General features: G+C 47.0%; 1 protein-coding gene across 1 annotated transcript in view; it reads left to right on the forward strand.

Moving 5' to 3' along the window:
- The first annotated feature begins 5,894 nt into the window (after nucleotides 1–5,894).
- kat6a (K(lysine) acetyltransferase 6A) overlaps nucleotides 5,895–16,466 on the forward strand; it is a 28,165-nt gene continuing 17,593 nt past the window's right edge. Inside the window, exons 1-2 of the mRNA XM_056591615.1 lie at nucleotides 5,895–6,110; nucleotides 7,633–9,127. Coding sequence (XP_056447590.1) covers nucleotides 8,408–9,127 — 720 coding nt within the window. The 5' untranslated portion in view covers nucleotides 5,895–6,110; nucleotides 7,633–8,407. The remainder of the gene's footprint in view (nucleotides 6,111–7,632; nucleotides 9,128–16,466) is intronic.

Here is a 16,466-nt window from a genome sequence, read left to right on the forward strand (position 1 = left end):
CAAAATTAATCCAGTCTCTCTCAGTCTCTGTCTCTCCCTGTTGTTGTGAGCAGATGTTCCCTGACAGGACTGAGCCAGTTTGATTCGGTGTCATGTGATGAGCGTGATGGAGCCCATATTGTTACACCTCTTTAAGTATAGCCTGTGATTTTTAATTGACACCGGGTTGATTATGGGATTATGTGACATGACAACATCTGTTGTCTCCTGCTAGCACTTGCGCGGGCGCAAAACATGCATGACTGTACACTCAGTGTGTGTATTTGTGTGTCATTTTTTAATTAGGGTACATTGAATGAATTACGGATTCATTAGGTTTACATAATAGCAACAAGCTCCCGACTGGCTCTGTAACACGGTTAGGGACGATCAATGCTGCATTTTTCCTTTCTGGTAGATTGATTGTTTATTGGCCCTTGATTAGCCCAGGACAATTTAGAAGCGTTATCATTAATATAAATGACTGTGAACTGCCTGACTTTTAACATAAGACACGTTGATTAAATAAGGCGTTGATTAACCAAACCTGTCCCATTTGTCATGATTGTGTGTTTCCTTACCCTAAAGTAGAATGGATTGTTTTGGGCTTAGGAGATCGGCATACCCAGGCAAGTGGCGGGTGCCACTGAGGACGGAGGACGGAGGGGGAGGGGGGTTATGGCCTTGGCTGGTTTGGCAGTAGTATAGGGCACAGGGGGAGTGTGTGTGTGTTTGTGGGCTGGGGAAAAGACAAAGCATTTTGAGTGTTGGAGGTTGCATCCCCCCCACAACCGAATCTACAGGAATGAGAGAGAGAGAGAGAGAGAGAGAGAGAGAGAGAGAGAGAGAGAGAGAGAGAGAGAGAGAGAGAGAGAGAGAGAGAGAGAGAGAGAGAGAGAGAGAGAGAGAGAGAGAGAGAGAGAGAGAGAGAGAGAGAGAGAGAGAGAGAGAGAGAGGTTGTCTGAAGGTGCCTGGCAACCCAAGCATCTTATTTGAACCATGTAAGGGTTTTTTTCAATGTAACCCTTATCAATTTTTTGACTGCAGACATACTCCAATGTCCGCAGACCACTATTGATTCAGATGCCTAACCCCCACCTGCTCCTTAACTACTTGTCTATTTCTATGTTCAAGCACTCGACGACCAATAATACATGAATTAATTAATTAGCCATTAATTAAGCAACCTTTCTTTTCTGACTCCTATAGCTACCGTAAACACTGTCCAGTTTTCCTTTATAAACCGGATTGTGCAGCACACACACTTTACACTCCAGAATGGACTTCATTCTTTGATTGCTTTCAGCCTCACTTGTAAATTACTTGGAATAAAAAAACACCACAAGGAATGTAAATGTGACCGACAGTAGCAACCACAAACACCTTATTGAGTGTGCTGTTCCCGCCCAGCACATATTAGAGGAGCCAAAAAACCCTTAGCCCTCAACCTTTCCGTCTGTCTTGAACAAACCTATGGCATCAAGCGATTTCATTCTGCATTATTTATTGATGTCCATGTTTTCTCTCTTTCATGTTGACACCTTGCAGTCACATCAAGCAATTTTTCTTTTTACTCGCCTCTGGCTTTTGCTGCATGCCTCAGGCCATTGTCTGTGGTGTATTACCAAGGAGAGTTTGGCTGCTCTGTTCCTGCAGTTCTCTCTGTGTGGGGGTGTGTTATGACAAATCTTGTTAGCTCACCTGATGGCGGCGAGACAAAGAGAGAATACATAATGGTGGGCCCCGCCACTAGGTGTGAAAGTGATGAAGATTACTTCTTCATCGACACAGAGACAACGGGTCTAGCTGTAAATGAAGGTGTCTTTTGTGGTTTTCTGCCCAGGAATGGTCTTTTACGTTTCCCTGGCACAGGGATTCATTCTTCAGATATTATGGACGAGTATTGCCTTGTCAAGGACTCTACACACAATGATGATTATGATTTTCCTGATTGTTTTCTACAAGAGCTCTTTGAAGCACTCTGTCAATGGCTGTCAATGGAGAACGCAGTGGGGTTCGCCGCTACGTTCAGACAAAGAAACACCCGACACTCTGAGGGAAAGGTGTCTGGCTTCACTTTCAGCTTGTCACTCCGCATGTGTGTGTGTCTAGTTGAGGGTAGAGGTGTGTGTGTGTGTGTGTGTGCATGCGTTTGTGTCTGCTCCTCTGAGCTACACTGCTAGAACCTCACGGTCCAGCTGCCGTCTGTCCCTTTGGATTTAGACCAAGGGGTGTGTGGGGGGGGAGGGTGGGCTGTCTATACAGCAGTGGCCTTTGGTAGGAGGGCAGTGTGAGGTGGGGTAGAGCTGGTGTAGCTGGCAGCGAGCCAGCCCCAGCAGGAAGCTTGCGAGTTCACGTGGAAGAACAGCCTCGGTCCGCGGCTGTTTGTCTCCGCTCTAAGGGCTCCAGCTGCACCCCCCACCCTTCAGACCCACCGCCTGTCCTCCTCCTCGACAAACAAGAACTCCCACAGGCCAAAAGATATGGGTCACAGCAACGCTGGGGCACAGATTGACCGCAGACGCTCACATCTGTGTGTGCCGGTGGTGAGCAGGTTGTGTGTTTCCGTTCACCCGGTCGACCGAGGGGAATGTACCGAACCGGTCAACACTTATTTTTTTCCTCCCCTCCACTTCCTGGAGGAGTTATTTCATTTGTTCCATTTCATTATTTCTCATTTGTACTTAATTGCGGGGATCTCAACAGATCCTGTTTCATCACTACTGTGACTGTTAGTAGAGCAAGACGCGAGGGGAGTGTGGGGGAATGGTCCTACAGTCATGGTTTCAAAAGCTTGCCTCTGGACCCCTCAGCTGGGCTTCAGTCGTAAACATCCTCATTACTGAAACTAAACAGCCAATCAATCTGGTTCTATTTCGAGAGCACTTCACAATAATTGACCGCCAACTGATTTAGTTGAGAAATCCAAAGTGTTCATATCTCGTGGGGGACAGTACAGTCGGGTCAGAAAGTCACAAATTACAATAAATAATCAGGGTTAGTGAGGTAAACGAATGAATAAAAGGGCTAAAGATAAGATGCCTTAAGAGGTCAATGGACAGCAACAACATAAACGCAAGTAAAGCAAGATGCTGAACAAAATGTTTGGTTTGGCGGAGGTCCAATTTTGTTCTGAGACTTGACAGAAAGAGATGCGTCAGTGTGACCTAAGCAGGTTACGCAGGACGTTGATCTGATTCCTAAGTGTGTGTTTGTGTTTCTCCAATTTGAGAAACACAAACACACACTTAGGAACCTGCTCGACATTAAGGTCATACAGGTCTGCACCACGTCATCAGGTCTCAGGACTACCAAAGAGGACATCAAAGTCATGTCCATGGAAAGGCACTAGGAGGTGGGATAGTGTAGATGTTTCTACTACCAGCCTAATGGCTATGTGTTAGAAAGTTAAGAGTGTGGTAGATAGTTATTCATCCTCATCTAATACACTAAATAAATCATCTTCAACATGCTGGTCAAGGCTTTATTTTTTTTTGTAAGACTTTATATTGATATATTCTTTTTTTATCAGGCAATTACTTACTCATAAAACGTCTCTATTATTTTTTTGTTTGCTTTAGATTTTCACTTTCTCTTGTAATCCTTCCAAACTATACTAATGAGCTTTTGTTTGACTTCAAAGATGTCTCACCAACACCTTGCGTTTAGGTGGTTGGCTCCTCTCTCAGTAAAATACATAACGTTTTGGGCTATGTTGTTTTAAACCAAAAACGGCATAACATTACAAAGCCAGTCAAGTGTTATGTCCCCAGAACCAAGTTGTATCCTTCACATGCCCTTTGTATTTCATAGCTCCTGGCTAGGTTGATTTCTTCAAGCGTCATAGTGCTTTGTGTGCAAAAACTACAAGCCTCTCCATTGGCTCAAAACACAGATTAGTTTAAAAAAACGTTGACTTCCGAAACTAAAAATAGCACTAATGTCAGTCCCTGTAGCCAACCAAACGTAAAATAGTGTCTTGGACTTTTTAGCTGATATTAACCACACTCTATTCAACCTTTTTTTTTTACCAAGTAGTCCTACCGTAACATTTTGAAGTGCAAGAATGGTGACACACCACGGACACATTTTGGAACACATTATACAGCTGTGTTTTTGGGCCATTCAAGGTGAAACCACAAGTTCTGTGTGTCTGCACATAAATAATGAATGTAACCCTTCATGTTCTGCTTCAGTCTTCAGACGCAGAGCCACGTGATTATGTATTCCCCTTCGCTCTGCTGTGTTGTTCCAGTGTGGATCGTTGAACGTGACCCGTGTTGCGGATCGCGGCGCACGCCTCTTAATAATTCATCGCTGGGAGCCGTAGATCTGATGGTATAGCCCACGTTCTCACGAGTGTTGTCCATCTGTTAGTCGGTGTATACTGTACGCTGTGATGCAATATGTCAACCCTCGAGAGAAACACTAATGGGCATTTGAATATCAACACTTACCACTATTTAACTAGGTAATAACACTACGGCTAATTATAATTAGCGTCGCGTGCTTAACCAGAGATTTATGGCTCCCTGCGCAAGCCCTCAAAAATAACAGCAAATAAAGTTTGACCTTATTCGTTTTTTATTTGATCACCACCACAGTGCTCTGGGCGGATTCCCCCTGTGCAGAAAAGACGCGACCGTGGGTAAACCGTATGTCTAATTGCTTCCTGGTCTAAACACTACCCCTCTCAAAGGACTGCTGCACATCAATTTAAACAAATGTTCAGGTAATTTAATTTGCTCTCAGGGAGCTTTCGCCTTCAAACTGTAATACCAAGTCACAGTTCCAGCTCTGAATAAAACGGGATAAACGTGTTTAATGTGCCTACCACACAATATTGTATTGTTGTCCATTAACAAAATCTTAATTATTAGTGCGTTATAATGAATTAATCTTATTCATAATAATAAATAATGTAAATATTCTATCGATAAATTAAGCCTACAATGGTTTCACAATTCAAAGAAATTATAACTTCATGCAATCAATTGAATAATTGACATCAACAATGTAGTAATTATAGGTTGTCGTTTTCCTGTCCAAGTCGATACTTGCCTAATTGAACAAATTTGAGATCAGTTGGCTATTACCGTGGGAATGTCTACATTACATGTTCGACTCCTGGATAGGCTAATCACTTTATTGTTATAATTGAGAGACTAGTCCGATATCAATTTAGATAAGAGGCGTTCAGAGTATCTGATTATGTCTAATACATATACATTATGGGAAACAGTAGACCGATTTCAAACCGTTTCCATCTTAAAATGTTGAGGAAAGTGCTTAATTTTATGTTTTGTAACAGGCACATGTGCTGTACCAATTGTAGATTTGTATTGCCGAGATTTTCACTTCGTGACGACATCATCCACGAATAGTGTTCAATGTTTGTTTTCATGTTTAAATGTAGCGACGTTAGGCTACTACTAAAATTATTATAGCGCAATCTACGTTGGGCTAATAATACATTTAGTGACCATTACGCTACAAACATATTCCAATGCTTCATAATAGGCTGTGTAACTCAAGATAGCCCCATTGTCAAATTTTAATCTGTGTGCTTTGTATTCCGGTGCAAACACAGCTGCTACAATAGACTGCAGATCTCTCTCGGCAGTGAGAAGGGTGTCTCACTTTGATCTTTAAATACCCTCCATCGTTAAACCACACTCACTTGCTTTGATTTTTCCCTGTAGACGCTTGCTGTAGGAAGTAAATTGAGACGTTCCCTTGAATCTCCCTATGTATGCGCGCGCGCGCACAGCGGTGAAGCGTAAACACCTAACCCTTTTTCCTACTCCACCATCTGTCCCTTTCTTCCATTTCATGTGTGCAACCGATATCCACCATCATAGCAACAACTCCGCTGCCCGCCCATCTTCCCTTGTAGAAAAAAAATTCTCCGCCCGCGTTTGCAGGCGGAACAGAGGCAGAACTATGCAGACGGTCCCTTGCCCTGACGGCTCAGTTTTTCCCCCCTCCCCCACTAGCCGAGCTCCTGTTTCACTCAAAGATGGCGTCAGCTTTGGAGCCTCTGCTCTCTGGCTGCATTTTTAGTCTTGTTGTTGTCTCCGATTCGAAGGATTTCTGGCACGTTCTCCTCGGCAACTCGACACGAAATTCCGGTGAGTCGAATATGGGAGGAAGGGGATATCACGCGGCGCTGGAGCTTTCCTCTCGAAACCCGAACTGGACCAGTTCGTCGGGGTTTCTGGGAACCGCGAGAGGTAGAGGGAAAGGGGTACGGAGAGATGGTCGTGAGGGGGGGCAATGGGGGGTAGCTGGGTGGAGGGGGAGCCGAGGCCTACTTCGCTCCAGCGGCCTTGTCTCCACCGCACCGCAGGCTGTACGTGGGAGGGCGGCGGATGGAGGAAGGAAGTCGCGAGGTGGGGACTGTGTGTAGGGACGCGTCTCGCGGGCGATGGGCGAATCGCCCGCACGCGAGGCAGAACGAGGAGGCCCGACAGACACACAGAGCTGGCTACACTGGAACATTAATGCATCAAAGCTATTTTCTTTTTGCACTTGCCAGTTAGCCGTTATGGCCGTCTGTAACTTGCATTGTGCCTATTTTTGGAAGGCCGCGATCTTGGTCAATATTGGTATATAATTTAAAAAAACGATATTAACCGTTGCGATTGTTCCGACGCGGAGGCTGTTATTGTTTGAAACGGGGGCCGCCGTGAAATATTTTGGCGCTGTGAAGGCGAACCTCTGGCGTGCGTTTCTTTCATGATGTTTATGTTTTGAGCTAGCATGTTGTAGTAACATACCCATTCCAGGGGAACCAGGGTTAGCTTGTGAGCTAGCTGGTGACACCAGCTTGCTAAACAACAGCAGTTCGCGGGAAGATCTGGTGTCAGATCTGGTGTCAGATAGTTCTTTACAAGCGGAGTGTAAACAGGGTTGGTGACCAATCAATGATACGATTCGCTGCTGGTGCTATCTTTTTAATTTCAGTAGCATTTAAGCTAATGTTTGCTAACAACCTGTGTTTTGACTGGATGACGTTTATGTTGGCAAATGTTAGCTTGGGCTTTAATTTCAATGTCTATTGTAAATGAGGCTCTATAGTCATGAAATATGATCTATAAACGGCTATTATCAGGTACTAGATCTATCGTTATAGTTTGAAGAGTGATAAGCACCAGAAGAAGAGAGAGAGCAACATATCAGCGATATGATTGTGTCAAATCACAGAAGTTTGAGACTATTATGTTATGGTCCGACGACTCCCACCTGTCACTTATCCTAGGTCTAGATTAATTGGATAACAAAACGGATATTATTGACTTACATTGGACAAGCATGTTCTTTTGCTGCTTCTGTTGACCGAACAATGCCTGTATCTCAGCAATTCAATGCACTGTTGGGATTATTGTATCTATTGGTCTAAATATAAGGTCACACTTAAGTGTCCATAAAATCCTGTTGGATTGTGTCCTGTGTTTATGCCTTGAGCGTGGTGCACACTTCAGCATCAAATAATGCATATCCGAAAGTGATCACACCTTTTGTTGCTCTTTATTAAATTAGAGCCTCACCCTATGTGGAAAGCAAGTTAATAATATGATTGTTTAAAAGTACACATACTTGATTATTGAGTGGCGGTTTGCTAACCTGTCTGTGTGTTCTCTGTTTTTGCAGGGTGTGTCGGCTACTAAAGTGCGATGGGCATGAAGGTGATCAGTGCGGGCTGCTTCCTGGGGTGAGATCTATGGTTGGTCCCCGACCCGAGAAGCCCTGCCCGCTGAATAAGAAAAGACAAGGGATCCCCAACGATCATCGTCGTCCTATCAATTCCACAGAAACTAATATTGCTTTTTCTTCCATTTTCTCGGCCTCTTTCATCTGAGAAAAATAACTTGAAACAAAACGGTGGTTTTCCTGAGAGAGACTCTGGTCATTGTACCTCTCCCTTGGGAGGAAAAGCCATTTGATCACCAGGAGTGATCCAACGCTTTAGTTGGACGCATTTTGTCACCGGTGGACGCAGAAACGCTTCATTGTTGAGCATAGCTGAAGCTCCATCCCTGAAACCCCGTTCTCAGCCAGGCTGCGCCGCCTCACCGGGAGAGGCCGGTGGCTGGACCGGCTCGTAACCATTTAGGCGGGGGTTGTATCTCGGAAGCTTATGCTATGGTGAGCTGCTCCCTACCGTGCTACTCACACTTGGACTCCGAGGCATTCTCTGCGCGGCCTCAGGACAAGGGCTAGTCGGAAGGTAGTGGCTTCGGGGAGGAGAGAGGAGCAGCCGTAGCGCTAAAGGGTGCAGGCCAGGTCCTCCCTGGGCCTTCAGCCCCCCACCCCTTCCCTTCCCCTTCCCTTCCCCAAATAAGTTTTTGAATACATATTTTTCTTGTTTGTGGACATCGCAGTCAGGCCTCAAAGGGGGCCTCTGCGCCCATCCCCGACTGCAGCCATGGTGAAGTTAGCTAACCCCACGTACACCACATGGATCCTGGAGGCCATCAAGAAGGTGAAGAAGCAAAAGCAGCGGCCGTCGGAGGAGCGCATCTGCAATGCCGTGTCCATGCTGCACGGGCTGGACCGCAAGACGGTTCTGGAGCAGTTGGAGCTCAGTGTCAAGGATGGCACTATCCTCAAAATCTCCAACAAGGGACTCAACTCCTACAAGGACCCCGAGAACCCAGGGCGCCTGGCCCTGCCCAAGCCCCGTAGTGGGCTTGGAGGTGGTGGTGGCGGGGGCGGGGGCGGGGGCGGGAACAGTAGCGGAGGTGGAGGTAGCTCCTCCCACTCCCATTCACACTCTCATTCACACTCCCACAAGAAGCCGGGGCTGGACTGGAACAAGCTGATCAAGCGGGCCCTGGACGGGCTTCACGAGGCCGGCGGCTCCACCCACAGGAGCGTGGAGCGCTTCCTGAAATGCCAGGCGGACGTGGCGGCCTACCTGTCGGGCAGCGGCTCCATCGGGCCGGGCCTCTTCCACCAGCAGCTGAGGGTGGCCCTGAAGCGAGCGGTGGCCCACGGCCGCGTCAAGAAGGAGGGCCCGCTGTTTCGCCTGGTCAGCCGCAGCGGGACCACCTGCGGCCCGAGCGGCCTGCACGAGGACGGGACCGGCACGGTGTCCATCGACTCACTGCCCCCCGTGCGCCTGCTGCCCCATGAGAAGGACAAGGTAACGTCCCTCCGTACTCGCACTGATGCATCATGTTATTACATCCCGAACACCCTCTTGCCAAGTGGCCTGATTTTCTAATTGCAATCAACCCATCTGTCTCGGCAACAATAACCGTTACCTATTGTCAACATATTTATTTACACAATTGACATGCCTCGGCTTGGCAGTGTTAACCTTGGCCGTGTTAAGGCCATTCTCTCAGTCAAGCAAGATGGAACAATATTTACTACATTTCTATTTGCCCCTTAGTTGGTTGTAGTGTTGGCCCACACAGGTATCCCATGCACTTTATATCTGGATAGATTTGGCTTTAGCAAGAAAATTTTGGTTTGAGATGTCCCTCCTGGCTTAATATCTTTTCAGAAAGTTTCTGGTTATATTCTGGAATTTGTGGATTTAGACAAGTGTAGCTAAAGTCTATAGTGCTCTCGGTATACATTTTCGGTAAAAAAAAAGGATACGCTTGAATGTCCTTCATCTGCCCTTACACCTCCATTTAAATAGAGACATGTCCTGCAGTGCATACAGCATGATTCAAGCCTTTGGGCTACTCGTTGGCAATCCATAACTTTGGCAGTTTCAGACGTTTATCACCAAGACTTACTCATGATGTTCTGCTCCACCGCTAGCCCGACTTCTGGGACGTGCAGCGCTGAGTGAGATGTGATAATGTATCTCCAGCCGACACTTTGAACCCTGCTTATTAAACCATCTTTCAGTTGTGCATCACTTGTCTATTGCCCTGCTCCGGGATATGGCTAGGCTGTCCGCAACACTTTGTGTGAAGGGCATGTTAAGTTTAGCTCAGGACCTGGAACTCTGTTCGTGTTGGATTTCTCTCAGATGTTTGGGTATGAAAGAGACTTCCAGGGGTGCGCGTGTGAGTGCCTGTGTGCGTGTGTGTTTGTGTGTGTGGGTGTGTTGTGTTTCCTTTGTGCAGCGAGTGAGACGAGTCTCTCCGTCTGGGTAGAAGGCGGCTCCTCAGCTCTGTACAAAAGTAGCCTAGTGTCTGTGAAGGAAGGGGTCGAAGAGACTGTGAAAAGGGGGGGGGGGGGCGGGGGAGAAAGAGAGGGTAAAAGATGGAGCGGGAGAGTCTCATGGTTTCCAAGGACCCCTGCTGGGATTGCGAACCAGCTGCTGGGCGGCTCCTCGTCAGAGGGCGTCGGTAGGTATGAGACGGAAAGAGGTGGGAGGTGAGCGAGAGGGATACAGAAGAAACCAGAGACGTGGACTGGAGGAAGGAAGAGACCGAGTGAGTGAAGTGTGGTGTATTGTGGTGTTTTGTGGTACCATCGGAAGAGGTCCGGATGACGCATGTTCTGTGCCTCCCTGCTCTCCAAGCAGACAGTGAAAGAAAAGAGAGGGGGAGCTACTGGCGTGTGTATGTGTTAGTGTGTGTGTGTTTGTGTGTGTGTGTGTGTCGGCGGTGGTGGTGGTGGTGGTGGTGGTGCGGGATGTGGTGGTGCGAGATGATGCAGAGCAAAGGAGTGGAAGAAGGAGATTCAGACATGCAGGCGACAGAGGAGCGGTGGAACACACCCACTTGTGTAACCTGATCATAGAGCAGCCAGCCGCCAACCTCTCCTGCTCAAAGGGGCAGGGACACGCGCATACACATCCGCACACACATGCATCCGCACACAGTAACGGTTTACTGAGGAATATGCAAATTGACATGTCGTTTCTTGTGTGCAGGGATGCATTAGCGGGTGTAAACACACTGGACCCTGTGCTAACATGTGTAACAAGTCGCAGTCACAAAGATCTATGCAAACACATGTATTCTAGTGATGTTTTCGAGTAAAAAAAGGAATGTTTTCTTGGGTCAATTCATACGACCTGTATCCCCAAATCCAGGCCCACACACAGTCTAAAATTCTCAACAAAAGTGACCAGTGGTCAACCACTGCTCGTGTGCGCCATTGTTGATACTTAGTTGACGTCAGTTCCTACAAAAAAACATAGTTACTTAGGCCCAATCCCATTTCTACCCCTTACCCCTTCCCCTTCCCCCTTCAAAACAAGGGGGAGGGGTAAGGGGAAGGGGTAAGGGGTAGCAATGGGATTGGGCCTTAGTACTTAGTTTGCAGGGATGAGAGGTGAACCACAAACACAGTGTGGATGTACTGCAGTGCAGTGCGAAACGCCACACACGCAGCATCCTGCTAGCCTTTGTCATTGGGACAAAGAGATCCGTGTTGGGTGTCTGGCCAGGCAGACCAGGGTGAGTCCAGAGGTGAAACATTGAGCGGTGATGTTCCCGCTTATATTCCAACTTGTTTTTGTGAATCAATGTATCACTCCCTCTCTGGGTGTAACACGCACATGCACATACAAACACACACCTTGAGGATACGGTGGTGGTTGAACACAAACACACTCGATACAGCATATCGTACGTCACTAAACTTAGTCATAATCTTTGATTTATAGAGATGGTATAATAGTTTTGTCTTACAGAATATAGGATGTACGTTACCCATAACTTGATGGGATAGCTTGATGGCCTCTTGCCATGCCTAGTGACGAAGCCTCAGGAATCATGCCCTACCCCACTTCTGTGACAGCCTGCTGTGCGTTTTTCATTGGGACTGGTGGTTACATTTTTGATTCATTTGATTGGTTGTAAACCTTTTTTGTTCCACGGATTTGTTCCCAGTGCCGCAGGGGCTGCTCCTCTTTAAGGTCTCGCCAAAAGTCTTGGCTCAGAGTTCCCCCCCCCAGGGTCCAGTCAGTGGTCTCGGCCCATAGGCCTAGGAAGTCTCCACTGTCTGGATCTATTGAGGGACAGGCGAGTGGCTGTAACGAACGTAAAACATCACTCTTTTTAAACTATGACCAATGTATTTGGACAGCCTGATATTTTTTGTGTCTTGATGGACAGGGCAGTGAGGGAAGCGTGTTGAAAGAGGGAGGCAATGACATGAGGAAGAGGACCGCTCATGGGAAACCTTCCCCTGGTTATTACAAAGCGTAACGCCTACATTGTCGGTGCACTATTGGATTGAGCCACTTGTAGCTGTAGACTTTGACTGGTGAGATGGGATTGCACTCGCATAAATAAAGTCGCATAATCAACCTCCGTGCCCCCATAGGGCTGTGCGATATGGACAAAATCTTCTATCACCATATGGGTAATTTCATATCTCCATTTCAACTAAATGCAAATCAATAAATAAAGCACTTTCTGTTTTTGTCTTATTTGGAACTGACATAGAGCAAGACTGTCACAAATTAAAAAAAATATATATATATATTGACGTATAAAAAGCTAAATAAATAATTAAGTAAGAGACACGGTTTCAAGTCTCAAATCTCCAATGGTGCTTTTCTTTCAATATAATAAAGTTCTGCCTCAGACTGTTGCAGGACTTTCGTGCGGTTTCGTGCAAAAAAAATGTGCAGGTTGTTTCTGTATTTGTCGCGCACGTGTATTGAGAGCAGGATCAGAATGATTTTAAATAATGGCGTATGGTTAAATATCGATATGAAGGATAGAGGGAAATATCTATTGATGGACATTTTTCTCTCGTCCCCCATATAGATATATTGCACTCCTCTTTGGCCACACATGCTGTGGTGTGGTTTGCATTTGACTGCCTTTAGCCAGACAGGTGTTTGTGTGTGGCCATGGCGACTGCTTGGTAAGGATACACACACACTCCATGGGATTAACCCAGAGAGCATAGGGGTCACATGGTCCTGTCCGGCCCGGTTGGTCAAACCTCACCAGTGACTAGCTCTACTCTGGTAGTGCAAGGGTGACAAGGAACCACACCCTGTCGGTGGTAGTTGTTCATTTGCTTCTTTTTTTTATGGGGTGTTAATGGTTTATAGTTTTTCATTTGTTGATGGCGCTGCATGAAGGAAGTGGTTTATTTGCATTGTTCTCACCCTCTAGCTCTACTTCCTGTATGTGTTGTTGTCACCCTAGAGATATCTTATCAGCAGAAGGCATCAACCATTAAAGATGATGATATCTACTTGATATGTTGTGTTTAAGGTTGTATCTGGCAGTTATATTATACTATTCTGGAGTTGTGCGGAGCAGACACAGTTATTGGCAAAATATTGAGCTTGCATGCTTCAGTTACTGTCTGCACTGCAGTCTCTATTTTGTTGAAGATGTCTGAGTCAGAGGTGACTGGCATTACATCTGTAACGGATTAAATATTGATGACACCGTTGGAGTCTTCAATGCACACCAATAGCCGATGAAAACATGAGTAATATCCTGGTTGCGTGGGAATGTGTAATGTGTGTGTATGTGTGCACTATCTCCACTGACTGTCAGTATGGTATTGTCCTTTGCTTGCCATCGTCAGCCGTTATGATCTTCAGAGTGGGAAGAAATGTCACAGTAAGGGATGCAAAAAATAACAAATTGCTAAGCACAGCGTTGACCCCATGGTGGTGTTGGGGGATATTTGTATACTCCCCATCGCCTTGGTTTAGCTGGAGCACTATGGACCCCCCCCCCCCCCCCCAGAGGGGGTCATTGCCAGGCCATGGAGGGGAGGGGGGGGAAAGCGGAGTCACCAAGGGGTCACAGACTCATGGATATCAAACCTTGTTGCCTCCCAGAGCACCCGTTAGCAATATGAGGCTATGGCCATTTGTGTGTGTGTGTGTGTGTGTGTGTGTGTGTGTGTGTGTGTGTGTGTGTGTGTGTGTGTGTGTGTGTGTGTGTGTGTGTGTGTGTGTGTGTGTGTGTGTGTGTGTGTGTGTGTGTGTGTGTGTGTGTGTGTGTGTGTGTGTGTGTGTGTGTCGTCCCACAGCCGTCATATTGGTGGAGAGCGATCTCTGCCCCACGGTTGCCCTCCCCAGCAGCTGGAGCGGGGTGAACCAGAGTTCCCCACGGCCCTCCGCCGGGTGTCATCCAGGGGACGTGTGAAAATATCACACGCATCCACTGTGCAGTGTGTGGGGGGGGGGGGGGGGGGGGGGGTGTTGTCGCCATTTCCCTCCAAATGTGCTGTTGATCTCCCCTAACTAGTCAGGCTGATGCCGGCAGTCTGGCTAATGGCTGCTGTTCTCTGAAGAGGTAATCGCGGTGTCACATTAGACGCAGGTCGTCATGAACTGTAATGGGCGTATTTATCCACCATGTAATGCCCCTCCCGTCCCCCCGATCCATCCGTCCACTCCACACAAAGGCTCCGTCACACACAAACACGTCCTCGTAGTTGCAGTCGTTAGCGTTTGTTCAAGGTGAACACACTAGGTGTAGTCGCTGAGGGCACGGTGACGGCAAAATGCCTCCCAGACATCGATTACATGCCCGAGATGCATCCCTCTCCTTTCTCTCCCTTCCTCTCTGCTGATGGGTGCTTCTCTTCATTCGGGAGCATGCCGCACACACTGAGGGCTGGAGATTACCACACTACCCCAATGTTAGGAGTAAAGGCTTAGTTATGGTTGGATGTCGAAGCAGCGCAAGGGGGTTTACGGACGCATTACGTCTCTGCGGACCCTCCTTGCGTCCACCGCAAGAGCCTGACGTGCACCACCCATAAATGTTATCCTTGCATCGAGGCGACGCAGCAAGGGCTGTGATTGGGCCGCTTACCAAAACCCGACGTAGAACCAAAAGAGGTTCAGTACTGCGTTGAAGCGACTGGGTGGTCATTGCGTTGCGTCGACGTCCAACCATAACTAATCTTTAAGGGTTTGAGCGATGGCTTTCTTTAGCAGAAGATGTATATTATCTTTCTGTTCCCCGGCCAGTTGTTTTGGGTGGATCCTCATTTCCACAGCCTGTGATGTGATGCATTGTACATCTAATCGTCCATTTTTGTATAAACACGGTGAACTGTAAAGCTTTGCCTTTTGGCAGTCGCTCTCCAGCGTTTCCTGTTGGCATCCACTTTGCAGGTTACAAACTCTGGAACTGCGATTAGTGTTTAGTTTGTCTTCAATGGAGGAATTGGCCTTCTGAACAGCCCTGCCAAGAGAGTGATGTGCTGTAACGTTACATTAGCATGCTGGGAGAATGCTGCGAGGGTCTTGGCGTGAGCCAGAGGTATTTAAAGAGCTGCTGGAACAGGATGTGGACCACCAGCTGTTGGACGACACCACCAGGGACGTTGAGCAGTGTTCGCTTGCCATCAGCAGCCTGTCGCCAACAGAAATCCATACTTCCTCCTCCTCCTTGTGTTTGTGCATGTGTTCGACGTGCGTATGAGGCCTAGGTTGAAATATAGCATTTTCTTCTTGTTGATTTGTTGAAAAATTGCGGTGTGTGTGTGTGTGTGTGTGTGTGTGTGTGTGTGTGTGTGTGTGTGTGTGTGTGTGTGTGTGTGTGTGTGTGTGTGTGTGTGTGTGTGTGTGTGTGTGTGTGTGTGTGTGTGTGTGTGTGTGTGTGTGTGTGTGTTGGGAAGGGTCATGGAGATCAGTCTCATGCTAATGAAAACCTTGACTAGAGTCAAGACAAGGACAAGGGGAGTGCTTTCCTCCCCATCCCTCTTTCTCTCTCCGCCCTTTACACTTTGCCGATATCCTGCTCTGGTCTCCTTTTCTCTGCCCTCTCTCTCGTCTCCATTGGCCGGGGGCTGCTGCCTTGTACCAAGATGATCTTGAAACAAATAAATAAACAAGGCCACAGTGTTGTTCTGTTTGATTCCTTGTCGTAGACAACCACAAATGGCATGGGGCCTGGGCAGCACAAACAAACAAGACGTAGCGACATCAACGAGGCATTATTCATCTAGAACAAATATCTCCAAACATTTGGAGCTTATGGCTCAGAAAAGCAAATATTTGTGTCTTCTGTTTATGACTGACTATTATTATATTAATACTTCAGCTGGTAAGTCAGACGGCAAACAACTTATGAACAAGTGCCATTATTAATGTGCTGTCACAGACACCATTATAAATGGATATAAACAAATATCTACGGCAATGAATATGCAGCAAAACTACAATAACTATTTTTCGTCTCATTCGTCTGATTGATGAAGCAAAGCCCAAGATTTGAATAAAGCACTAAACTGGGAAGATGCCTTTTAAGACGTGCATAGAAATGCTTCATGGCAGAGCTTCACAACAATAACCAAAATTCCAACGGGTCCAGTGCCCATTGTGCCTGTCTATCCGCGCCTCGAGCAGGAAGTAGACCGCTGGCTGTCGTGCTCTAGGGCTAAATTGTTTGGTGTTTGGGCATTGCTATTCGTGAAACAAAACTGCTACAAGCCAGTGTCCTGGAGCCTTGCTGTCTGTCACTCGGCCCTAGGCAGACCTCTAACCTGCTGAACCTGTTCTGTGGTGGTTGTTTTCTGGCACTGGATTAGTACAGGGTGACAGGTCAAGTCCGCCAAGCCTTGCTGTTGACATG

Source organism: Gadus chalcogrammus, chromosome 6 (genome assembly GCF_026213295.1).
Source record: "Gadus chalcogrammus isolate NIFS_2021 chromosome 6, NIFS_Gcha_1.0, whole genome shotgun sequence".
Classification (NCBI taxonomy): Eukaryota; Metazoa; Chordata; class Actinopteri; order Gadiformes; family Gadidae; genus Gadus; species Gadus chalcogrammus.